Source organism: Drosophila santomea, chromosome 3R (assembly GCF_016746245.2).
Source record: "Drosophila santomea strain STO CAGO 1482 chromosome 3R, Prin_Dsan_1.1, whole genome shotgun sequence".
Taxonomy (NCBI): Eukaryota; Metazoa; Arthropoda; class Insecta; order Diptera; family Drosophilidae; genus Drosophila; species Drosophila santomea.
In genome coordinates this window covers 28,210,353-28,235,616 of record NC_053019.2, presented here as the reverse complement: position 1 = coordinate 28,235,616, position 25,264 = coordinate 28,210,353, and the positions used below count along the sequence as shown (strand labels likewise).

The following is a 25,264-nucleotide window of genomic DNA, read 5'->3' as shown; positions in this document are numbered from 1 at the left end:
AGTACTCAATGCCCTGTTTAAATGGGCAATTCTGATAAAGGCGGCATGAAATCGCGATTTTCTCGCAGTGCAGTGGCTCCACTCGCAATCCACCACGGCCCATGCATAGTCAAGTAGGCAGGGCAGAAATAGCGACACGAAGGAGCAGTTTGCAGCTGACGGAGGACAACCTCAATCATGGGAATGCCCAAAACGGATATCCTCAGCGCGTTTTGCCCGACTCCGTGAGTTATGGAGTCGCCTGCATCCTGTTTCTGTCTGCATTTTGCTGCTGATGCCAGCAGAAAAGCAAAAAGCGGAGCAAATAAGCAAGAGACTCGCCGGGCAAAGCAAAGTCATATTGCCCACTTGGCTTTCGTTTTTATTTGCTGCCTTCCGTATACTTTTTCCATCTATTTTTCGGGTCCCCACATATTTTTGTGCTTAAGCTTCGTTATGGTTGCTCCACCCAGCTCGGCGCTTCTTTCTGGCTGGCTTTCCCACTTTCCCGCTTTCCTGCTTTCATGCTTTCCCACTTTCCCGCTTTTCCCCTTTAAGCCGTGTTAATTTCGCTCTGAATGCGCAATTTATTTGCGTTAAACTTGGACGTGCATGTGGGCGGTCGGTCTATCCAATATGTGGTTGCCTCTACTACGTACATCCCACTCCCCAGGATTTTGACTTTGGCTACGACTGGGTGCGGCTTCCTCCACTGGCTGGATGGTAAAGGATCAACTTTTCGCCAGGCGCCCTGCGGAATGGCATGTCCTTTGCACACACGTGCAGCAGAGAACTCCCTCGAAATGTTTTCACTTTAATTTGCACTCGCTGCAAAATTTTAATCAGCTCTCCCTCCCTGACTCCTATGCTTTGTGCGCGCGCCTCTCTGTTTTCCCATTTCCCATTTTCCGCTTTTCTTAGCATTATGAGTTCGTAATTAGAAATGCGAGGCGATTTGGTGAGCGGCACAAAAAGTTTGCCATTTGGCGTGGACAATGCTTGAAAGGAAAGTGGAACAAAAAGCGTTTCGCTTTGAACATTCTGGAAGCTATTTAAACTCCATTTAAACCGAACTAAAAGTACCAGAAGCCTACTAAAAATCTAAACACAATAACATCCCATCAACGGAGTAATAATTTCGAGTTTCAAAATACTTTCCCAAGCAAGAACAAGTAGAATCATCTAGTTACAATAGCTTAAAGTTAGCACAGTGATAATTTTCGCAGTTTCCATTCTCCCCCCTTGGAAATAAAATTCCCACCGCTTGACAAGCAAACACAGTTCGTATTTGTGTACTGTATAAGTATACTTAACTGCCCAGTCGACCGCAAAGACGTGTCAGTAGGTGTTGTATAACATTGCAGTCGCATTAACACATCGAGGGGAGCTGACGGCTGAGGGTCGCCAGTAAAGACGGCCACAAGTATGTGGTTGGTTAGGCGGGCCAATACTCGATTGACTTATGATAATGGATAATGGAAAATGGAAAATGGACGAGAACCAGCGCCGCAGCATCGGAACTACATTCTCAGGTCGGTTGACATCGGAAACCAGAGACAGCGACACTTCTGAAGCAGCTACAAAGAATCTAGTTTAAACCGCAGAACAGATTTCAATGAATAAGTGAAATTTGGGGTTGGTTAACTCTTAAAGATGCCTCCCTTTGGACTGCCCTGTCACCAAGGCGCTAAGCCAGTCTTTAGCTATGAAATATGTGTGTAGAACCAGAATGTAGCACGAATCTGGAGCAAGTAATCCCTGTCCAGTATGCCGGACTGGTGTCATTTGTCCTGCTGGCAATCAATAAGGCAGCGCGCCAACAACTATGCCAAAAATGACCCAGTTTGGTAGAGTCCGGAGCCACAGACCCTCGGCAAGGACATCAATGCAGCGGCCAAGCGAAAGCAACCAACCATTTTTCCCTCGGCCGTCACATCCCCGTTTTAAATTTTCCTGGCATGACAGCTATGCGGTGTGGGTTGGAAAACAAGTGAGACTGGTCGAGATTGCTCTTGATTGGTTCCCTCTGCTCTTGCTGTTCCCCCGCCCCCACCTTATCGCCACTGCTCATTTTTCTTCGTTTGAAAAGGGTTGAGTTAGAGAGCCAACAGTAGGAAATTATGATTCGACCCGCATTGTGAACGATTGAGTTCTAGTCGCAGAACACGTGTCTGCAGGTCCGACCTCTCGGGAGATTCTGTTGCCATTGGAAACGCTTCGAGTTGCTGGTGAAAGCGAGATACACTTAAAAACTGCAGCATACTTTGAGGCGCACTGAAGCGTTGGATTGCCAGAGGTCCTGGCTCAGATCACGGATGTCTGCTTGTCTGGATGTCTGGATGTCCTGTGCACCGACTGCTTCGACCTGTTTGCATGCATAATTTGCCCCTTCACTCAGATATGCATATGCAAAGAGAACCCCCGCACATATGGTGCATATTCCATATGTGTGTGAGTGTGTTTATGTGTATGTGTGCGAAGAGAGGAATGCTTTTTCTTCCTTTATTCATGTTTCCTTTTTTTGATTTCCCCAAACGCTGTCACCGCTTGACTCCCAGGACTCTCTCTTTGCTAATTTGCGCTTTAATAAATTTCATCTGAATTCTGTGCACAGTGAGCCCTCGTTCTCCACCATTTTTGGGCGTGGCAAAGGGCGCCATCAAAAGCATTTTCAAACATTTTTCCACATCGGCTTTCATTGTACTTTATTTGTTTGTCAAGTCTTTGCATTTTATTTCTGCGGTCACTTCTAATAAAATCGTTCAATTTTGCTAGCAAATGCTTTAGTTGATTTCGTTGTTTTTGCATTTACACTTTTAACAAATATATCGTATTTATACATATATTGCTTTTAGAAAAAAGTTAGCAATTTTTTCACACACGAACAACATTTTTTATAGTAATGATCCATTTGATACATTTTTTTCAAATCTCATTTTTTGATTTAGGACAAATGTTGTAGTTGACTTTTTAAATATTTGCCACAAAAAAGCCTTTGCGTAAAGTGGTTTTTACCAGAAACAATGTATTTCCATTGCAGATCGCAAAAGTTTGTTTGAAAACGTTCTTCATTCATTTTCTGAAGGGTTTGCGAGTGTGTGGAAGCGCACAAGTTATGATTTATGCATGTGGGTCATTGCTGTCAACACAAAGTGAAATAAGGCAAACATATTGCCACCGCCCTGGAACAATAACAAGGCACAAAGAGACCGGATGCTGGGTAGGAGGAGGAGGAGGAGGAGGAGGAGAACCTTCGGATTTTATGCCTCAATAGGCCCCAAAATACAAACACAAACATGTGCACTTGTGCGAGAAGGCCTCCGCCCAAGCCGAAAAGTATTTAAACTTATGCAACATTTCCAAGAAGGCCCATCGAATATTTATGTAAGAATGATTTATGAATATAACATAAGACCTGGCAACCTAGGAAATGCGGTTGCCCTCCTCTCCTCTTTCTATAGTTCTAAATATTAATTGAAAGTGATGGAAAAATATGCTCTGCCAACTTAGCTGCCTTTCAATTCGAACGAATCATCAAAATGCTTTAGATGCCAACGGGCGTATACGCAATTTCCATATACGCAATACCAAAGCATACTTTTGAGCGTTTCGGCAGCTGTCAACGGCTATAAAGGCAGAAACAAATCAATGGTTTATCAGTGGTTCATTTGCTTTCAGACGTTGACATGCATTTATTTTGTCTATGGCATCCTATCCTCCTATTATTTCATGTTGAATTCTTGTGTGTGCTAAGTGAGCTGGAAATGCGAGCAATTTGTTCAGTAATTTCTGTTATAGAATTGAGTTTAGAATTTGGGATGGAGCAGATATTCAGTATGTCTTAGGCCTTCATTTAAAACTTCTTGCTTGCTACAATTTAATCCAATAAGAGAGGTTTTACCCCTTCTCAGTACTTTTTGAAACATCAAAGCTGGCGAAACTCATCATTTTTCCTTTTTTTCCTCTTCACATCCACAACATTTTGATAGACTTTTTCGAGGCACTTTTCCGCCACGGTTTTAGCTGTTGCCCTGAGCTCGATTAGCATATTTTTTTGCTTAGCTACTTGAAAATCGATTTATGCGCTGCCACAAAAAAGCATTGACAGGCAATTAAAGTCTCCGAAAGAAAGCTAATGAAATGCTTCGTCCTGGAGAAACCCATCACTGTGTGAAAGCACAAAGCACAAAGCACATAGCACGCATCATCAACATTTTTCTTCCTTTTATTCCAGAGTTTTAATTTTTTTGGCTCTTGCTCTCCGCTCTGCGCTCGTCCTTTGATCAGTGGCAGTAAAGAAATAGATTAAAAGTCCATTAAATTACTGCTGTGCCTCCAATATCAATGCCAATGCTGCGGGGCTGTGTGGAGCAGTGAAGCAATGGCATCGTGAAATTTATTGCATCCCGAAAAAGGGGGAAAAATTAAAAGGACTATAAAAGTAATGGTAAACATTAAGCTGTATATTTTAAAGGGATAGACATCTAGATACCTTGCAAATGGTGCATTGTGGTACCAAAAAAAAGTTGCTCTAAATAGGATATTCTCCACAATAAAGTTTACCTTAGGAAATTTGACCTTTTAAATTCACATTTATTATTTATTAAATGCTAATACCCCAGAATCGAAACGACTTTTTGCTACCACATAGATTCTCTAGGTTAATGAATGCTTCTGGGTTCTGGGTTCTGGCTTCTGGGACTTATTCTAAAATGCCGCTGTGCCCTGTCACCTAAAGCGCCTCCAAATGCGAGGCATAAATAATGTCATAGATAAAATGCGAAGGTACGCAAAGTGGCAGAGTGGCAGTGAGAGACGGGCTTAAATATTCAAAGCGAGCGCGGAGTAAATGATTCACAGCCTGCCAAGATATATGAGCTCCAGCAATTGCAAGTTAAATATTTACAAGCCAGCCACCGCTGGCGGAGATGCCACGAGAGTAGAGTAAATGCCATGTGCGTGCGACTTTGTTATCGGCCAAGTTATAAATTGGGCTTTAAGCAGCCCCAAGTCCCAAGCCCCACCTTTTGGTGGGGCAGCCGCTTTATGGTGCCCATAAAATATGATGGGCGCCGATACCCAGTATCCAGTATACAGTTCCAGCTACCAGACATCCACATCCAGATCCTGCCGCATTTCGGTTCGCTCACCTACGTAATTGAATAGAGCACTCCCATAATGAAGTCGACTGGCTGTCGGAGCAGCTGAATCTCGATGGGACCGCAAAGCCAGCAAGCATCGGAAGCATTTGCCTGGCGGGCAGGCAGATGAGGAAAACCGGGAGCAGGAGCAGGAGCAGCGGAGCACGGGCAAAAGCCTGCGCAGGAGCAGGATTTTCATTTTCGATGGTAGTGGGAAAAATGCGTCTGCGGCCAACACCAGCGACCATCAGCGAGCATCAGTCCGTGGCTGTTTGCATCAAATAAATGGGCAATACAGACAGGCAGACAGACAGACAGTCGAACAGAAGCAGGCAGCAACCCTCGTGCTGCGATGGACACAGGGTTAGGGTTATTCAATCTATTTGATGCCGGGCAGGCTGGCTTTGGTCCTAGTTAATTTGCACCCCGCTCGCTTTAATTGCCGGTCGAAAGGATTGGCAGACGGAGCGAGCGGCTTTGATTAGCTCTTAGATAAATTGCTTTTGGCGCTCACTGATTGCTAACAGGGCCACTTTGCGGGACTTATTAATGGGCGGGGATTATGAATGCGAGCAAATTGCGAGAGGCAATCAAGCGGCTGACAGATCCTGGTCAAGTCAAGAACAAACAACAAAACAGCAAAACAGCAAAACACGAACTAGACCAGCCCACATCACATCAATAAAACCGAACTGAATTCAGCTGAAGCTGAAGCTGAAGCTGATGGCCGAGAAGGAAACACGTTTGGCCGGCTCTTGAGCTGGCCATTACCGCTTGAGCTGGCCGCTTTCTTGGCCTCTTTCTAGGACACTTGAACTTGGCTTAGGGGAGTTTACGCTTCATTGAGCCATGAGATTTCATTAATAAAAAATGGCAAAAATGGAAAGCAGCCCCGGGAACAAGAACGCCTTGGAAAGCTACAGGGAAATGGTTTCCCGCTTTGGGGCGAGGTGGCAGGCGGATTTAACTATTCATGAGTGAAAGTCGCAGTCGCGCACACAAACGGGACAGGCGAAAAGTGGGAATGATGGGCGGAGGGCATCAGGGTAAACACCATGAAAAATAAGTGGAAACTCGGGAGTGGGGCCATATCACAGACACTAAAAGGAATAATAAAGCATACCCTAAAAGCCCAAACGGGTACTCAAGAAGTGTGGCGAGCTAGATCAAATGGCAGGGAATTTATTAGATGATCAGCTTTCAATTTAAATCGAATCGAGCATTTATGTTGTGTATTCCCTCGATTAATTTAATTTACATTTCCCATACATAAATGCTGATTCTACACTGGAGCTATCATAGTTAATGGACGCAAGCATGTAGCGCCTTCGTCCCACATCAAATGTGATTCAGCACTCTGATCGGACTCGCCCATCATATCCGACTGTCAAGGACCTGGGAGCATTCAGGACCTGAGCCGAAATTGGAAAAACGTGTTCTCCGCTGCCGATGCCGATGCCGAATGCCAAATGCAGATGGTTGGGGAGGGATCCAAGATGGGGAACAGACAGACAGTCCGTGAAAAGCGGAAGCATGTTTCAACGGCTCCTGCGCGTTCAGTTGCGAACAGCGGGACAAAAGCCGTGTATATATACGTAAATGTTCGTAGAGGAAGTAGGCCCCGAAAGATAACTGAGCTGGGCCAATGGGAAATGGAAAATCTGCGCCTCCTGGTAGCAGGATTTTCTCTAATTTCTGGCGCTGGGGGCGACATTTTAATTGAAATGTACGTGGCCCTAATCAACGGAACAAAAGCTGAGCGGAGATTGGGCAAATCCCATGACCCTCGCTCACTCGTTCGCCTGCAGGCCCAAGTAGAAAACAAATTTCTGGAAAAACTACGACATGTTAACAGCAATCAGGAGCAGCAGCAGAAGTAGGAGAGAAAGTCCAGATATACCAGATACCAGATAGCTTATTACGAAACGCTTTTGGCCAGGCAAACACAATCACAATAACAATTCATGCACAAATGTGTACGGGGCAAATACTTGTTTGCAATATTATGTAGATTACGGCCGAGAAGGTTGCGTTTGCTCGTTTCATTTCGGTTTCGTTGCTCTGCGTTGCGTTGCGTTGCGTTGGCTCCTATGTACATTGAGTTCATAAAATGTCATGACCATAAACCCTTTCTCAGACAATTTAAGCCAAAGCAGCGTGAGGATTTGTTGGGTTACAGCGCTCAAGGTTTACGAGCCAACTGGATTTAATTCTGCGAAACTGTGCGCCCACCGAAATGGCCACACCACTTGACTCAAATCGACTCGCCTTGACTTTTCCCGACCCGCTCTCTTTCCTTCAGTGTATATTTTCATTTATCTCTGCCATATTATTTCCCCTTATTTGACATTTTCGAATGACAGTAACTTCGTTGGCCTTTCCTCCCACATAGTTACTTGTTTTTTACCCAGTTAGTGCGAGCAGCTAACTGGTCAAATTCAATTAAGTGACTTTTCGCTTTCAGTTTTTTCAGTTCGCCCGAGCCAAATGCCACATGGAAACTTAATTTTCAAACAAAACAAAGTTACCGGAGGATAAGCTATACTCATAGGTAGTCCTTTAGAATTTGCGATTTTAAATGCGACGATAATAATCAGATAAGCCTAACATACGTCAAGCAACTAAATTTCCGTTGAGTACACCGTATTATTTTCGTGGAACCCAAAAAATCACAAATTAAATAGCAAGAATTTAGCGGAAACAGAGTAATAGCCAAAAGATAACAATTACAATAATAATAGCCAGCTCATTCAAAATTCAAAGAACCCACAGAAATTGTTGTGCGCATAATTCTAAACTATTTAGTTTAATAATGCATTTTAGCATGAATTATTTCCGATGACACCAAGCTAATTAGCATTTGCATTAGCAAACTCCAAGCAGAAATTGCAACACTAACTAATGGCCAGGGTAAATTGGTTTGGGACCATGCCAACGGTTATGTTCCCCGCACCAATTGACGCCATTTTGACCAACTTTGTTGCACTCATTATTAGCATCGCACCAGGCACTGCCACGCCCAAAAGTAGAGGTCATCGGAGGGCAGGCGCCTTTATTGGCCCGCGGCTAACGTAAATGCATAAATCTGGTTAACGAGAATGACCACAAACCCCTCCGAAATCCATACAATTAGGGCTAAGAACGTCGAAAGGGAGAGGATGATTCCGAACGATTTTTGTACTCAAACGGGATGATACTGAATGTTCTACCAGCCGCAATGGCAACCACTGCTGATGCAAAACAATAGCACGAAAATGGTTTCTGTTTAAATATTTTATTCAAACAATTTTCTATTCTCCTGGCTTTCCGACACCAGCCGTATTTTATTATTATTTATGCAAAAGCTCTTTGGACTGCAACTAAAGCAGTGTTGTGTGCAAACAACATGAAAACTTTGTAAAACCACTTTGCTATTAATAAAGAGAATCCATTAAACAAAATGAAAATGGTCCAGTTGGCGAAACAATTTTTCTTAAGCCAATAGAACTCATTTCTGCCCTTATTAAAATGAGTTCTGCAATAAGTTAAGTAACTAAGACAAACTCTTCTATTTTGTATTAAAGGAAATCTGTAAACACAAATAAAGCGAGTACAAACAACGTTGAAACTTTCTTAAAAGGATTTCACTTTATGAGGCAGTTACAATATTCCTTTTTTTTGGGATTCTCTCATTCATTAGAAGTCTTGTTTTGTGAACACAACAATTAGCTGCAATTAAAGTTCGGTAACAAACTTTCGACCAATGACAAAATTAGGCTTGGGCAACTTTGTAACTTGGCCAACGGCATAAGAGGTCAAAATGCATTCGGTGGCTAGGTGGCTATGTGTCTGCCACTTGCAACGAAGCAACGTATGAAATGTTGCTCGAAAAATCTCGCTAAGGATTTAATTTGAGCAGAAGCTGAAGTTGAAGCTAAAGTTGAAGCTGCAGCTGAAGTTGAAGTTGAATTTCCAGCTGGCAGTTGGCAGTAAAATGAAATAAATTGCACAGAGTGCTGAATGCACACGAGTAGCGTAATATTTATGCAGCGGAAGCTTCGCAGCTCCGGAGATGCTTGGCTGCATTTCAATGGCGAGTGTGTAAACACCCTTCCAAAATCATACTCATACTCATACTCATGCACACTCGTACAAACATATCGTCTGCACCCTAGCTGGAAAATAAGGGAGAATTCTTGCAAATGAACACAAAATGGGGGAAAAAATTCGAATAAATTAAAAGCCTGGGTATGCGAATAGTGAATGCCTCGCAAGTGGATTTCGAGTGCTCTGCAGAACCTTTCGAGCTCAAGATCTTTCAAATCATCCGGGCGTAAATCCCGCTGCAACATACCCTGCAAATACCCAGTGCATAAAAATAAGGAAACAACAACGGGTGAGCAAAATCTTTTGTATGCAGCACAAAAGAAGCGAAAGCAGCAAAAGCAGCGAAAACCAAAGGCAGACGGAATCGAGGGAGCGACAGCCTGGCAAACACAAGTCAGGATAAGTTGCCAGAAAGGGCTAAGAACCCGAACCCAAGCCCGAACCCGGACCAGAAACCAGAGACCAGAAACAGGACATCAAACTGTTCCTGAGCTGAATTTTTTCCGCTTTTTCGGTGGGAGTTGCAACTTAAATATGCCAGTGACGCCTTGTTAGAAAAGTCATTGGCCTTTTCTAGCTTTTCATGGAAAACCCACAGCCGCAAGTCAGAAGAAGCTGGATGGCAGCTCATTAGGTGCGAGCAATCAGCGATTGACTTGTATAACAGTCAGGAAAATCGCAGACGTGTATAGCCACATCATATGATAATCATGTGATAATTTCTTTTGTGATTGCACCGGGCGTTGAGTCATACGCGTTTGTCCTATTGGAAAATGCAATTAGAAGTGCGCGGCAACAAAGTGTCAGCAAAAAAAGAGAAGTAAATAGCAGCAGCAAAGGGAAAACAAAAGCAATCGCCTGAAATCGCAATAAACTAGCTCCCCAATTTGCATGGTGCGAAAATTATCGAAGCACGACACATGCAATTGGGCCATAGGCAGTCAAAGTCAAGTATCCATGTATCCATGTAGATATACACAGATTTCCGACGGAGTGGGTGTGCAAATAGCTATTCGCGAATTGCTGATGGCGGATGGCGAATGGCGGATGAAGGTGTGACTTCTGATGAATCACTTGCGAAAGCGCATTTATCTGAAGGTGTTATGTGGATCAAGGACTGAGCACGCCAAAAACTGGGCCAGCAAACCCACTGATAACGAATCGCAGACAAATTGATTTATTGATGTCTTCGGCTGTTGAGAATTAAGAACATTCTTTGCACCTAAAACCAGAAAGATGTCATAAAACTGGTAAGCAAAAGTCACAAGTTCATATGACATTTGGTGTGAAGTTTAGCAGACTGACCCGAACCCAAACCAATCGCTCTTGCTCCATATCTCCCTTCTGATCTCGATCTGCGTAAATATTTATGGTCTTGATAGCCATACACGCATGACGCGGACTGTGCGCTCGCCTCATTTGATCGCCGCAATATGGCACTGGAATTTGTATATGCTTATTGTTATTGTTGCCGCTTTGAACAGTTCCATTCATTCGTGATAGCTGCCATACATTCCAGACGACTTCGCGTCAAGCCTTCCATTCATGCGGATTGGGGGCGGAGCGGATTTGGGGGCGGGGCGGGCGGCAGATCGCGGAGGCAGAGGCTCAGCGATTCTATATTCTGTATTTTGTATTCTGTATTCTAATGGGAGACCTTGGGTGAGTTGGGAAACAACTAAAAACGAAACAACAACGGCGGCGACAGATCCCCTGATGTTGATGATGATGATGATGATGGTGATAGTGATGATGATATGGGGGCTCCGTTCCAACCGCGCTGGTTCGCTTGCGAAATCGCCTTTTCGTTGTGATTTTCTCAGCGGACTTGTTTTCTATTACATAATAATGAGCGTAATTACATTAAAACGTAAACACGGCCGTGTGTAAACCGCAGCAAAACAAAAAATAATGGGCGCAATAAATAATTCGCTGCTGTTTTAATTATAACCATTGGCAAATGTAATTGAAAACGTTTTTTTTGCTGGACGCGCGGTGCGCTGCTATGAATAATTGGATATTTAAATAAATATTTTTACGACTTTAGGCTATTATCGGAAATGGACTTAAAGCAAATGTTATTTTTAGCCGCTGCCCATAAAATCAACAGCAGTGCGCAAGTGGGTGTAAAAAAAGGATTAATAATTTATTAGCACCCCAAGCCAGGTTTTTTGAACATATTATTATTCCCAGCAGCAAGCACAAGAATCGGAATAAATTGCTTTTTAAATACAATCCACTTTCCTTCGTATAGCTCACAAATCAAGCTGATCATCTGGTCTTGAACCTGACAAATTATCTGATTATTTGCTTTGGCCAGACAGACAGACAGGGGATATAAATACGGCGATAGCGGGCGGCTCAAATGCCAACCCACATTGGTAGCAATAATGGCCAAGGCCCGCGCTTTTGACCAAGTCCGCCACTCGGCTCTTACCACTGGGCTGAACACGAGTGAATAAAATAAGGCCACCTGTGTCTACTCTTTCTGCCTTTCTGCCATTCTGCCAGTCTGCTGTGTGTGTCTGTCAAACTTCATTTGAATACTATGACGATGTATTATTGACATTGTGTACATGTTTTAATTTGGCATTTGCCGCCGGCCCCGTTTTGCCCCCACCACCTGCTATTAATTCAAGGAGGAACGGGACGGCGAAAACAATAAATAAAAATAAAAGCGGTTTGTGCTTGACGTCACAGTGACGTCATTTCGCACCGACAGCATTCACATCGATGCATAAACATTCATTTAATCATTATATTCCGAAGTGTCTAAGTGTCTAAGCAAGTCCAAGCGCCGCCTTGTCAGAAACAGGTTCTTTTTTCCAGCTCCCACGTGAGTGTTCTAATATCTTTGGACTTTCATTGGGCTTTTGGTTTTGCTACTTGTGCCTAAAATATTCAACTCTCACTTGAAAAAAATAGAACGGGAGTTTGGTTGAAATTATATCTTCATTCTGCACATAAATCTTTGGAATCGATCCATTTCAAATAATATTTGTGCTGATTCAATTTATTTCTACACATTATGGCCTAGTTTCCGTGCAGCAGTGAAACTCGTTGTATATTGAAATTAGACAACTGAAAGCTCCAATCACTCATACTCATACTCACGATTTTCCGACCATTCAAACATTCGACCATTCGGCTGGTTTTCCAATGCGAATTTTAATTTATTGGCTGAAGTGATTGAAATTTTCATCTGCAACCGACTATTTTCATTCGCTGGCTGCACAAATAGCTTGTGCATTTGTTCCATTTTACAGAAATACACGCTTCATGGGTAAATAACAAGAGCGCACGTTTGATATATTCTTAAATAATATTTTATTACTGGCTTAGTTTTGTATTCCGAATCGAAATCAGAATCGGTATTGGAATTGGAATTGGAAGCCGCTGCTTGTTTACATTTCATTCGAGTTCGCAGAGCTCTTAATTTAGTTTTATTTCTGGCCATTTGCATTAATTGCGAGCGACGGCCGGCGCTTTTAATTGATTTTTCAACGCAAAGTGCATGCGATTTTAATGAAAACTTGAGGCATTTTATTTTGAATTCACTCGTTGGGTGCACGTTGTATCTTTTCCCGCCCGCTGCGCTGGTTTATATGTATTTATTATTATTATTTTTGCGCATTATTACTAGTATTATTTTTTGGCACAAGGCTGGCGATTGCGTAAAAAGCTTGTCGTTGGCCATTGCTGCGGTTTTATGAATGACCGTTCGCCGGTCACCGTTCAAGTCGTTGGGATCTGCGGCTCTTTCGCTGCGTAATATTATATGTACATAAGCAAACAGAGCTCGTGTCGTAATTGCAGCTGATACAAAAATACTACCATACAGCCAATACAACAATACATCAGCCACGTCCGATTTGTGTAAATCTCCATCTCCGCCTCCTAATCGAAAGCCAAACAACTCGGAAATCGATCGCCCCTTTCCCATTTGTTTTTTGTTTTTCTAAATTTTACATGCCTGCGCTAACGAATTTATCAATCAGCGAGCAAACAAGCACTTGATTTTTTTCTGATTTGTTTTGAAGCGAACTCTATCAGCACGGGATCGAAATTTCCATTTCAGTTTTCATGTGCCCCAATGGCACAAGGTCCTCGCTGTCGAGGACGTTTTCCACTGCAAAATCGATACACTTCTCTGTCTCTGCATTCGCAAGTTATTGAAACTCAAATTGCTGAAGTAACTCTGTCCAGTCCGGACTTTATGTTTATAATGCGCCGCTCGACTCTTTGATCTCTTTTCCCATCGCATTAAGGGTTACTCAAGCCAATAAATGCTATTAATTATGATTTAAACATTTTGGCGCATCACTTCGCCCCAAAGAGACCCACGAATTGTGACCTGTTGGCCAGGAGGCCAGCCATCCGTCGTCAGTCGTCCGAAGAAGAGTTGAGCCGGCTTGGCTGTTAAGTAAATGTCAGGTCACCGGTCACCGGACCTGGCCAAATAGCAAAATGGCCCAGCCGAGGCCGACAGCTAAGCCAACAAGGCAGATGATGCCAGTGCACAGGGACACGGACTGGCCAACTGCGGTGCCAAGTTGGGACGGAAAATAGCCAGTGGTGTTATAAGTGGTATCCAAAAGAAAACCATAGAATACTTTCCAAGTTGAAGCAATTATTCTCTATAATTCTGTTGGATCATATGCTTCTGCTTGTCAACGCATTCCACCTTAAGGATCTATGAATGAAACGCTTCAATAGCTTCAACTTCAATAGTTCGTTTACCAAAGAACAATTTTCTAATAAAACAGTAAAGATACCCTATACACCTCCAGATATTTATGCGACATTAACCTTGATTCTCACTGGTCGAATGGCCAACTATAGTGGCTAAAATAAAGCCAAACTGGCTGGCCACGATGACGAATGACGGGAACGGCAGAGGCACTCGGTCGAGTTGAGCCGCGCTGAGCTGAGCTGAGTTGACATGCATATGCATAAATTTGAAAATGCTTTATTTACTCGAGTCGGCGGCGGACGAATAAAAATGGAACTCGTATAACTGAGTCAATATTTTCCCAAAGTTTGGTTGCCCTTGTGTCTTTGTATTCCTTGGCGTTCCGTTCTAGCCGAAATACCTGCAAATTGACCAAGGGACAATGATGACGTGTCCCCGCAACCGAGGGACAATTTGTGGATTGCCTGGGTGCAGATTGTGAAAGATTTTCAATGTATATCTAGTCACTGAAGATTTATATGACACATCCGGGGAGGATTTACTTTGGTTTATTTGAAATCAATAACCAACTCACACCCTTAAGAATTGATTGCAATCATTTATTTGAGCTTTTGCAGGGCATGCGGCTCGTCGGCACTTTTGGCAGTCTTGAGACACCACATTCCTCACAGTTCACGATTCTGAGGCATGGCCGTATGAACCTGTGTGTTGATTCGGCTTAATGCAAATGCTCAATCATTTCGCGCCGTCGGGCATTCAGCTCCTAATTTGATGTACGACAAATGCGCCAAAAGCTGTCAGACGCGTAAAAAACAAAAGGAAGACGGGAAAATCAAACTCCCAGGTAACCGCGCAGAAAAATATAGGGGGTGGATTTAACGACCGACAGTGTTGTGTCGGAATTTATGAGCTCATAAACATTTCAGGCAAAATTCGTCATGACGTCGCCAGTTCCTTCTGGCCAGGACTTGGCCAGGACGTGGCCCAAAAGGGGATTGGTTTGATAAATATTGTAAATGGTCAATGGCAAGCGCCAGCTGCGAGTTCGGCAATACTCCGGAATAGGCCAGGAAACTTTCTTTGTCACTTCGAGTGCCCCACAAAGTTGCATCCTGACAAGTGCAATGGAAAAATAGCAGAATAACAGAAGCACAGAAGCGTTGGGAAACGGGTGGCGCAGAAAAATAACAAACTAAATTTGAAGTGCAACAGAAACTTTTGCTCTGCCCTCGCCATCGCCATCGCCCTCGACTCGGGAAAAATATGTTGCTAACAAGTTTGCTTTTTGTTGCTAATCGCCTTTCCCAGCTGCCACGCCCCCTTTCCGTAGGCGTCGCTGGCAAATTACCTAGGCAAAAGTTGTGAGCCCAAGAATCAACAAAGGCCGTTTGTCGTTTGTCGTTGCACAGAACAAATGTTGTGCCCCTGTGTTTGCAGCAAATGTCAACGTCGTAACAAGTAACAAAAGGCACCCAGCTCGGCAAATGTGTCAGCAAGGAGGACAAATGTTTAAAAATTTATAACAATAAATAACAAGTTTAAATGCAGCACACTCGAAAGGATCCAAACAACCGTTCGCTACCATAAAACACGTACAGAGAAGACGACACAACGACGACTTTTATGGGGTTATCTATTTTTTATTACCATTAAATTTAGTGTTGAAGCTGCAAGCATGTTTATGTTTTTATACCGCTCTTCTTTCAATTTATATATTGTTAAAGATTGCTGTGTTAAGCACAAAAACATTCCTTAACAACTTCTTTTAGCAAATGCACTTGAAAGTGTGGTATACAAACCATACTCCAAGAGTTATCAATACTGCCGATTAAAAGTTATCTTAGTTCTTTATCAAAAACAGTGTAGCACTTATGCACACCTATTATTAAATATATTTGCGTAGTTCGATTTCGCAGGTAATTATGCCTATCAAAGAAACACATGCAAAACTGAAAAGTAAGCACTTCAAATGAACGAGTGACTAACACAAGAAACAATTTTAATACCAAAACATTTTTGCACAATGAGTGTCTTGTAAAGTGAATGAAAAATGATTTGTGTTCTCGGGGCAGATGAATTGAATAAAAAATGCGATTGGCCACTGAAAAAACAAACTCATCCGACGTCAGGAAACACTTAACGATAGCAGTTCGCTGAATCGTCGCCAGTTAGAAGTATCTTTGGGGAAAATTGCAACCAGACTGTCGCTGAATGAATGCCAATTCATTTGAATGAGCGTCGTGCTCGTCAATCAAATGATTCTATATATGTCAGCAGCTTTTATAGGGTCTATCTATGACATAATTTATGGCGAAACGTGAATAGTGTGTCTTATCAATTGGCCAGATAAAATTCTTTGAGCTCTAGGAAATCGTAAACTCACCTTTGGCTTCTTAAAATGGAATTGACCGATTTGCTGATATCTGATAGTAGATAGCTGATTGGGCAACTGCAAGAGAAAGTAATGCAAAATACGAATTAACAACTGCAACATTAAAAGCCTCCTATTGTTTACTTGAAATGGAATTTTCAAAAGTTAAATGCCTGAGCTATACGCTTTACTCTTTCAGACCCTTCCCATACCAACAGCGAACAGCAGACCACCCAGGATCTGGCTTAAACAGAAATTCCTGGAAACTTCGGGGCCCTCTGATTGCACCTCCTCCCCCTTACCCCATCGCATTATTGTTAATGAATTCTGCACGTATGGCGGGACCTCAATTTGGGCTCCATGGGCGAATCCCATCTGCAGCCTGGTCGAAAAAATCCTGTTCTGGAGTCCAGTTTTTGCATAAGAATGTGGCCGTACCCTTTGGTTTGGTTAGTCATAATCAATTTGTTGCAGTGCCATTTTGTGGTGGGAGAAGTCGCTGCCCTAATATTTCAATACCACATTTTAAAATTAACCACAACATTTACGAAGATGGCTCAAAACCGGTTGGGTTAAGTTCAAGGCCTTAACCCATATGTTACTTTAATTGTATATAAATTATCTTATTTTAATTTGGCCCCACAACCGGTTTAAAACCCGCTGAACGCCGCTTCCTATTTGGATAAAATCCTGTATAACTTTAGTATGTTATGAATAAAATCATTTAGCAACGCAACAAATATTCTTTTATAAACTTTGGAGGAAACATTTTGTGCGTTTGTTTTATCAATCAATGGCAAAGTGTTTTTGACAAGCGAACAATTTGTCAATCAACTTCGATGGTCCATAATGCAATAGCATTTTTTATTGCTTTGAAATCCGCTTAAATGTAATACGTGAATTACTATTTGATCGACAAGGGTGTTCCTTCCTTCGACTACCGTTGGCGAATTTCATTTGCCGTCCTTTTTTTCGTCTCATTTGGCCAAGTCGCTGTTGCCAAGGCGCAGAACTTTGCCGAGACGAAGTCAAGGTGTTGCCCACGTTGCGTTGCCACTTTTGCTCAGCACTTTGCTGTTTCGTTATGGTTTTGTGATTGGTTTTAAAGTGCCTGGGACGCCGACGCCGACAACGATTTACCTTTTTCTTCCAGCTGTTTGTTCTTTCAATGACACTTTGCATAATTTTTTTGAATTCTTTGCTTTGGGTGGATGAATCATGATATCCTATTTGTGTGTTGACAGAGGCAGAGTCCCCGAAAAAATCCAATTTCTGGACCTCGCTCAAAAAGCCGGCAATCAAAACCGGATAGAGGCGAAAGAGGCAACGCACAGCTTCCCATTAAATGGCAAAGTTTAAAGGTTGATGCGACAAAGTGCTAATAATACTCAGTCGAAGCTACGTGAAAAGGGGCGGTGAGCGGTGGGCGATGGGCGGGGCCGACAAGGGTTTGTCTTTAATCAAAACTGAAAATAAAGAGACAACAAAAGCGTCGAAGCGGCATAAGCCGAACAATTTTGGGCGCAGGAAGGGGACCACAAAAAATGTCCAGAGAGAACTTCTTTTTTGTCTATGTGTACTTTACGAGTTGTTTTCCAAGAGGGGAGGGGGAGGCAGTGGTTATTGCGGGGGCGGTGGTGAATGTAAAACGTTTTCCGGCAGACAAGAGCAAATAACATAGCCGCCAGTCAAATATCGCAGGAAGAACTGTGCGAGAACAGAAGCTCTTTGAAACGAAAGTTTATCAAGGTCATTACGCCGTGTTGGCTTCGGCTTCTCCTTGCTCCATGGCCATCAGCCCACCTGTCATTTCTGTCTTGTAGATTAGCACCAGGCACTTCTGTTCCTTCTTATCAACGGCAGCGATGGCAGACTGGGCAGGTGTGTCAGACGTTCGTCCGGATGGCAAGCACTTGGAATGATGAGAAGCACGGAGGAGAGACCATTAGGAATCAATTCCAGTCCGCTGGCAAGGGGAGGAACTGTATTGCCAAACTTGGTATGTGAATATTGTATAAGGAAAGGCTAAGCTCGAGGCGGAACCCTACACGCTTAACACGCTGCTTGTTTTCAGAAGCCATTAGGCATTTTCTCAATTGGGCAGAATCCTTTTCATCTATTCGAAATTGAAGTTAAAGAACCATCATTGAATGGCTTTTCACTCGGAGTGATTCGATTAAATTTGCATGCCCTTCGGAGACTTTCTTTGCCAACTAATGAGTTCATGTGCCCCGCCACCCTGCGCCCATTTACACTGATCCCAACACCCATTCCTCTTTCACTTTTCCGACATATTCCGCAAAACTTTTCTCACATTTCACTCCAACTTTTCCCACACGCACAAGGAACTCCAACTGCAAGTTCTAATTGAATTTAGTTTTATTAGGGCACATGAAAGGAAAACACAGGGCCTGGAAAAATGGAAACCTCGGCAGCGCTTTCAGTTTTCATTGGCTGCAAAAGGGGTGGGGAAATCTGGTTTTCTTAAAGGGCAAGGTAAATCCTATATTCTCAATCAAGGGTGGCAGGATTAATTAGATTGAACAAGGAGGGAACCTCAGAGCCTCTTTGTAAAACCCAAAGTCGCAAGCAAAACAGGCAACGAAGTTGGTAAGCCGATTTTCGACAAAATGCCAGCAAGTGAACAAAAGGCGGCGACCACAAAAAATTGATTTAAGCTGATTTTCGGGGCATTTGTGTTTGGTGTTTTCTGTTTTTTTTTTCTTCCAGAGACCAACAATATTGACCGACGACCACGCCCAGTTCGGGCGGCATAAGGGGCGTGCGGCGCAATTAATATCAATTCCCGTTGGGCCATTAACACGAGCCAAAAACATATTGGCTAACAAGTGTCAAAGTCGCGCCAAATTAGCGCAGAAGGCGATGATGATGGCATGTGGGCGTGGTCGGGATTGGGATTGGAATAGGAATTGGGAAGTTTGGTGGGCTGGGTCCAACTGCTGGCGATGATATCCTGCCAAGGGAAGAGCAGCATGTGGCCAACCCTCCTCCACGCTCGAACTGGCGTTCGTTGTTTGGGTCCTGCCCTCATTGATAATAATATTCGATTGGGTTTTATTTGCCCATGGGGTTGGAACTGCTGATGGTTTATGGTTGTCTGCACGGGGCCCAGGACACCCAGGATACCCAGGATACCGAGGGTACACAGGATACACATGTTTCTGCCAATTGCCTACGTCATCCTGTGGGAATGGGTTGCGGGTTCTCGGGACTCTAAGTTCTGAATTCGGAATGTGTAACTCGGAGCGCGGAACTCGGAGCTCTGAACTCGAGTCGATAAACTGTGACGCAAGCACTCGAAACATCGAAACAATAGTTGCGACCTGACAGTTGAAAAGGGCACCCCATGGGGTCACACATCAGAGATCTCGGACTTTAACCATCACCGTCTATCTATGGAGCGGAGTTCTTCTGTGAATGGCACATTGACTCCCATTCTCCGATGAAAAGCGGAAACGTTTATCAGCTAAACGTCCAGCTCGTCTTAATTATGCAGCCGGCGAGGCGATTCTGAAACAATCAGAGACACCCGGCTGCCGATGACGTCCCACAGAAAAAACAACTCGAAATGCAGAGGCGATAAGGAAAGTACATCGAAACATTGCGAGGGTCGCCCTTGAAAAGCGGGGGAAAGTTACGCTTTTGGGGAAAAACTATTTTTAACGACACGCATTTGTCAGCTGCAAATGGAAGCGGGAATTTATTACCCGGACAACCACGCTGATTTATGGTGATTTCGAAATGGTTTCACTAATTGGTTTGAGTTCTTTCTCTGATGTTCATGCTATAAAAATACATATTTTTAACTTCGAGTACCGCAAATAGTTTTCTGTTAGTTTTGGAAATTGCTTTAATAAATCGAGGGGGAAGCTCCTGTGCACCACATCTTTTATCTGATGATGTTACGTCATTTTTCATAAAGCGTAAAGTTTTTGAAAGTCATATATACATATGTGATTAATTCAAAAATGTGAATTAATTCTCATATCAGCTCCGAATAATTAAAAAGCAATTAGTCACCACTTGGCCAAATATATTTTTGTGTGAGCAATAGATATTACTTCAAAATATCCCAGTAAATCAGTAACAAAATTAGTCACATCTATCTACTCAGTAATTTTTGATCTGACGTTCCACCATTCATAATTTGGCAGAGTTAAGAAACAAAAATAAAAAAAATAGTAAATAAAGTATAAATTATGAATGCTCCAACAATTTCATCGATTACCTCGATAACTTTTCACTTATTTACGAATCAGCCCTCTTCAGCGGGTCAAATAATGGACGAGAACAACGAGACAATAAATAATGAGCTATAAATATTCATATTGTGCATTGTTTGCCTGATTGCTTGCATGTGTGCACGGGCATTTATGTATTTAAAGGGCAAAGAAGGAGGACCTACTGATAAGCGTTTCCCGATTGCTTTCACTTTTTAATCGATTGACGTGGGGCGAAAGGGATGGCGCGAGTCCTGCGGCATTAATGCAATTAATCGCCAGGAGAGACAAGGCCAACGTGTGTGTAATTTACAGTTACCGTTAAGTGCTTAAGTGCAAAAGAGGGGAACAGCCACCGAGTTGTGGCCAACGCGGAAAGTAGAAAATAAGGTGATTTCCAACTGATTAATGAGGCTTACCTGTTTGTTTGATGTTCTATTTAAAGCTCCACTGTGCGTTTCGGCTGGTTGGAATTTTCGCAACAATTGTGCGGGTTCTGATAAGAAAGCGGTCGTTGATAAGACCCTTTCCCTTCTCTCTCTCTACCACTCCTTTTGCACACCACGGCAATTGCAGCATAAACAATTTGAAAGAAGAAGAAGCAGCGACACGCCTAGTGGGCAATTTTCCGGCTTTTTCGTTGGAAAATCTGCGTTTGTTTGGCTTTGCGCTTTTTTTTTTTGGATTTGCCTTTTGGCTTTGCTCAAGAATTACTCTTTGATTTTTTGTTTTTCTTTTCAATTTGACCGCATTTGTCGATTTTGGTTTTCTTTTCGGTTGTTGTTGCGGCTCTCACCAAAATTCACACACACAGTTGCGCTCTCACACATGCACAGATGGGCGGGCACACAGAAACACACACACGCACACTACGACACACGCGGCGTTTCGTTGACGGAAAAAATACGAAAAATACGGCGTGAAATTTCCAGCTTTTCTCGACAAGGCTCGAAACACAAGGGCTCAACTCTGTTGCGGTTTCCGATTGGAGGAGTGGCTCTTCTAAGACGCTACACGACGACGTTCGCAACTGGGCTTTTTGCAAGTCCCCAAGACTAACGATGGATCCGCGAATTGCCTGCTCGAAAAATATTGGAGTCTTCTGTAAGACCGTCGTTGAGTTAGTGAAAGATGCCATCGACTCGCGGCTAAAAAACTCCAAACGCGTAACAAGATGCACTAATTTTGCCGTTCTGTGCAGTGCTAATGGCCCAGCTAGTTTATAGCTAGTTTGCATTTGTCAACAACTAATCAGGCTGAATTGTGTTGAATGGGGGAGCGGCGGCAATATTGATTACTTTGCACTATTCCAAAACGGACCGTCTACTTTTATTCACAGCTCAAAAAGAATTTAATTGCTCTTTGTTGCATGCAACATATACATTGTATGTTATTGAGAAAGGAGTTGGCAGCACTGCTGATTTGACATTAGCGAGCACATGAACCAAGTGTCTAAAACCTTGTATAAAATATCTTATTGGAAACGAAATTTTATTGTTTACTCACGCTGAATTCAGATTAAATTATTTTTAAGACGCAATCTTTAATAAAATTTGTAGTTGTTTATTCAAGACTTTTGGAGTTTCTTTGCCAGGTGGCAACGCCAAACGCACACATGTTGCACACTCTACCTTTTTTTAAATGGGCATCACAATTCTGAGATAACTGAACTAAACAATATAAATAGTTGAAGCGCACAAGATCCTAAGTCTCAAATAACGTAAGGGCCATCTGTTGTAAGATTTCAACCACTAATCATTATCTAATATAACCGTTGTAATACAGGGTACACACCTGTCGCCACAGCCGGAACTAGCCGGCACTTTTAGGTAATGGCCATGATTTTCACAAGGAAATCGCTGAAGCTGCTCAACTACCGCCTCAAATGCCTAAGCTTGTCCTGCCCAAGTGGAAGGAGGGGAATCCAGAGCAGTTCCAACGCAGAAGCGCCCTCCGTGGAAGTCAACTTCAGCAATGGGTGAGTCGGTGGCCTCCACTCCCAATTCCAAATAGTAAAATCCCAAATCTTCCGCAGACGTAACATGACCATCAGTTCCGGCCGCCTGGCGCGATTTGCGAATGGAACAGCTGTGTGCCAAATGGGCGACACCGCCGTCATGGTCACCGCGGTGGCCAAACCGAAGCCAAATCCCGGCCAGGGTTTCATGCCTCTGGTGGTTGACTATCGACTGAAAAACGCCGCCTCCGGCAGGATACCCATGAACTTCATGCGCCGGGAACTGGGTCCCTCGGAGAAGGAGATCCTGTCCGCTCGCCTCATTGACCGCTCGCTGCGTCCGCTCTTCCACAAAGACTATCGCACGGAGACGCAGCTGGTGTGCAACATGTTGGCCATGGATGCGGTGCACAGTCCGGATGTCCTGGCAATCAATGCCGCCTCCATGGCGCTTTCTCTTAGTGATATTCCCTGGAATGGGCCCATTGGCGCAGTGCGGTGAGTAGTCACAAACGAATCAAACTGGTAACCACTTATAATCCTGATCCTCCACAGCGTTGGCCTCTGCGACGGCGAGGTGCTGATCAACCCCACGCGCCGGGAGCTGCAGAGTTCGCAGCTGGATTTAGTAGTCTCCGCCACCAAGCAAAACCTCGTGGTTATGTTGGAGGGCAAGGGCAACGTGGTTCTTCAGCAGGATCTGCTTAAGGCCATCAAGCAGGGCACTCGCGAAGCCCAGTTCATCATCCACGAGATCGAGCGACTGCAGAAGGCCTACGGTCGACAGAAGCGTGAGGTGGAAGTGGCTGCCGATGTGGATCCCGAACTGGGAAACGCTGTGCGCAGCATGTGCGAGATGCGGCTGAGAGAGATCTTCCAGGACTCCACGCATGACAAGATCTCGCGGGACAATGCGGTGAACGAGGTGCGCTCCAACGTCATCGACAAGGTGTGGAGTTCGTTTCCGGATACCGAGCCGTCGCTCATCGCCGAGCAGTTCAACCAGACCAGTAGAACCATTTTTCGCGAGCTGATCTTTGAGCGGGGTCTTCGCTGCGATGGACGGGACTACGACCAGTTGAGGAACATTTCCTGCCAGGTGGACATGTACAAGCCCCTCCACGGATCCGCTCTATTCCAGCGCGGTCAGACGCAGGTCTTCTGCACGGTTAGCTTGGACTCGCAGGAAAGCGCCATGAAGCTGGACTCGTTGGCCGCCTTGGAAAGCGGCGGCCTGAAGGCCAAGAACTTTATGCTGCACTATGAGTTCCCGCCGTATGCCACGGGTGAAGTGGGTCGTATTGGTCCAGTGGGTCGCCGGGAACTGGGCCATGGAGCCTTGGCGGAGAGATCGCTACTTCCCACCCTGCCCAATGATTACCCTTTTACGGTGAGACTCACCTCTGAAGTTCTCGAGTCCAATGGGAGCAGTAGCATGGCCAGCGTTTGTGGTGGCTCCTTGGCGCTCATGGACGCCGGAGTCCCAGTGAGTGCGCCTGCAGCGGGTGTGGCCATTGGCCTGGTCACCAAGTTCGAAAACGACGATATGAAGCACCTGCAGGACTACCGCATTCTCACCGACATCCTGGGAATCGAAGACTACATGGGCGACATGGACATGAAGGTGGCTGGCACGAGGAAAGGCTTCACCGCCATCCAGGCGGACCTCAAGATACCGGGCATTCCTCTCAAGGTTGTGATGGAATCGCTGCAAAAGGCCACCGATGCCAAATCCAAGATTCTGGACATCATGAGCGAGGCTATAAGGGAACCTCGGTGAGTGAACGTCACCTAAACTACATGGTCTCCATTGCTAATTTCATAATACTCCCGCGATCGTTTAGCAAATACCCCAAGGACAGCTGGCCAGTGAGTGAAACCCTGACCGTGGAGCCGCAGCAGCGGGCGCAGCTAATCGGTCCCAGCGGCCTTCACATGAAGCGGATTTACTTGGAGACGGGCACCTCCCTAACAGCCGTCGATGAGACCCACTTCAATGTGTTTGCTCCTTCTCAAGCGGCCATGGATGAGGCCAAGGAGCTGATCGAGGGCTACATGGTGAAGGAGCGAGTGCCGGACCTGGAGTTCGGCGGAATCTACACTGCCAAAATAACCGAACTGCGGGACACCGGAGTGATGGTCATCCTGTATCCCAGCATGCCGCCCGCCTTGCTGCACAACTCGCAGCTGGACCAGCGCAAGATAGCCCATCCCTCTGCCCTCAACCTCGAGGTGGGTCAGGAGATCCAGGTCAAGTACTTTGGCCGCGATCCCGTCTCCGGCTTCATGCGCCTTTCGCGAAAGGTTCTCCAGGGACCCGCTCTGGGAATCCCCCGCTCGCTCAACAAATCCGCCGGGGAGAGCGGAACGTGAGTTCCAACATGGAAATTAACTTGTACAGATAGCTTTCCTTATGTTTCCGCTGCGGAAAGACGCCTTCAACACTTGAAACTTTATTGTAGGCTAAAAAATGTTGTCCTTAAAAGTTGTACGTATATAAAATATTGGATGAAGATTCAATCCTTTGTCCGTCGTCGGCTGTATAAATTAATTGTTATTGCTGGATTCAAAACCATTTGTAAAACACTTAAGAAGAATTTTCTCTGAAAATATTAGCCTCTACTTAACTTTAATTTCGAAGTGCAAGCATATTCCTTTCAGTTCGGATACGTAAAGTCTTGTTTAAATATAGGTATACAAATTCATATAGGATTTTTTTTAAGTTTCCAACTATTCCTTTGACTTAGGCGCGAACAGCATTAGCAAGGATTTACTTTTAACGAAGTAATAATTAAA

At 44.2% G+C, this 25,264-nt stretch overlaps 2 protein-coding genes across 3 annotated transcripts in view; one reads left to right on the top strand and one right to left on the bottom strand.

Moving 5' to 3' along the window:
* The window catches only part of LOC120452692 (G protein-coupled receptor kinase 2), a 50,154-nt gene extending 28,314 nt beyond the window's left edge, over nucleotides 1-21,840 (bottom strand). Inside the window, exons 1-2 of one of the 2 annotated variants that reach the window (XM_039637045.2) lie at nucleotides 20,931-21,840; nucleotides 16,283-16,348 (exon numbers count right to left, since the gene is read on the bottom strand). The gene's annotated coding sequence lies outside the window, so the exon portion shown is untranslated. The remainder of the gene's footprint in view (nucleotides 1-16,282; nucleotides 16,349-20,930) is intronic. The other variant, XM_039637046.2, reaches the window with a different exon arrangement.
* A 237-nt stretch (nucleotides 21,841-22,077) lies between these two features.
* Nucleotides 22,078-25,019, top strand: LOC120452691 (polyribonucleotide nucleotidyltransferase 1, mitochondrial). The gene is made up of 5 exons (XM_039637044.2): nucleotides 22,078-22,231; nucleotides 22,297-22,489; nucleotides 22,547-22,966; nucleotides 23,024-24,244; nucleotides 24,313-25,019. The coding sequence occupies exons 2-5, from the start codon at nucleotides 22,344-22,346 to the stop codon at nucleotides 24,839-24,841; spliced, it is 2,316 nt and encodes a 771-aa protein (XP_039492978.1). The 5' UTR covers nucleotides 22,078-22,231; nucleotides 22,297-22,343; the 3' UTR covers nucleotides 24,842-25,019.
* Nucleotides 25,020-25,264: the final 245 nt, after the last annotated feature.

Excerpts from the sequence above, each read along its gene's own strand:
- LOC120452691 (XM_039637044.2), top strand. The coding sequence starts at position 22,344 with ATGGCCATGATTTTCACAAGGAAATCGCTGAAGCTGCTCAACTACCGC. Across the intron at positions 22,967-23,023 it reads GGGCCCATTGGCGCAGTGCG|CGTTGGCCTCTGCGACGGCG; the intron begins GTGAGTAGTCAC and ends GATCCTCCACAG. Across the intron at positions 24,245-24,312 it reads GAGGCTATAAGGGAACCTCG|CAAATACCCCAAGGACAGCT; the intron begins GTGAGTGAACGT and ends GCGATCGTTTAG.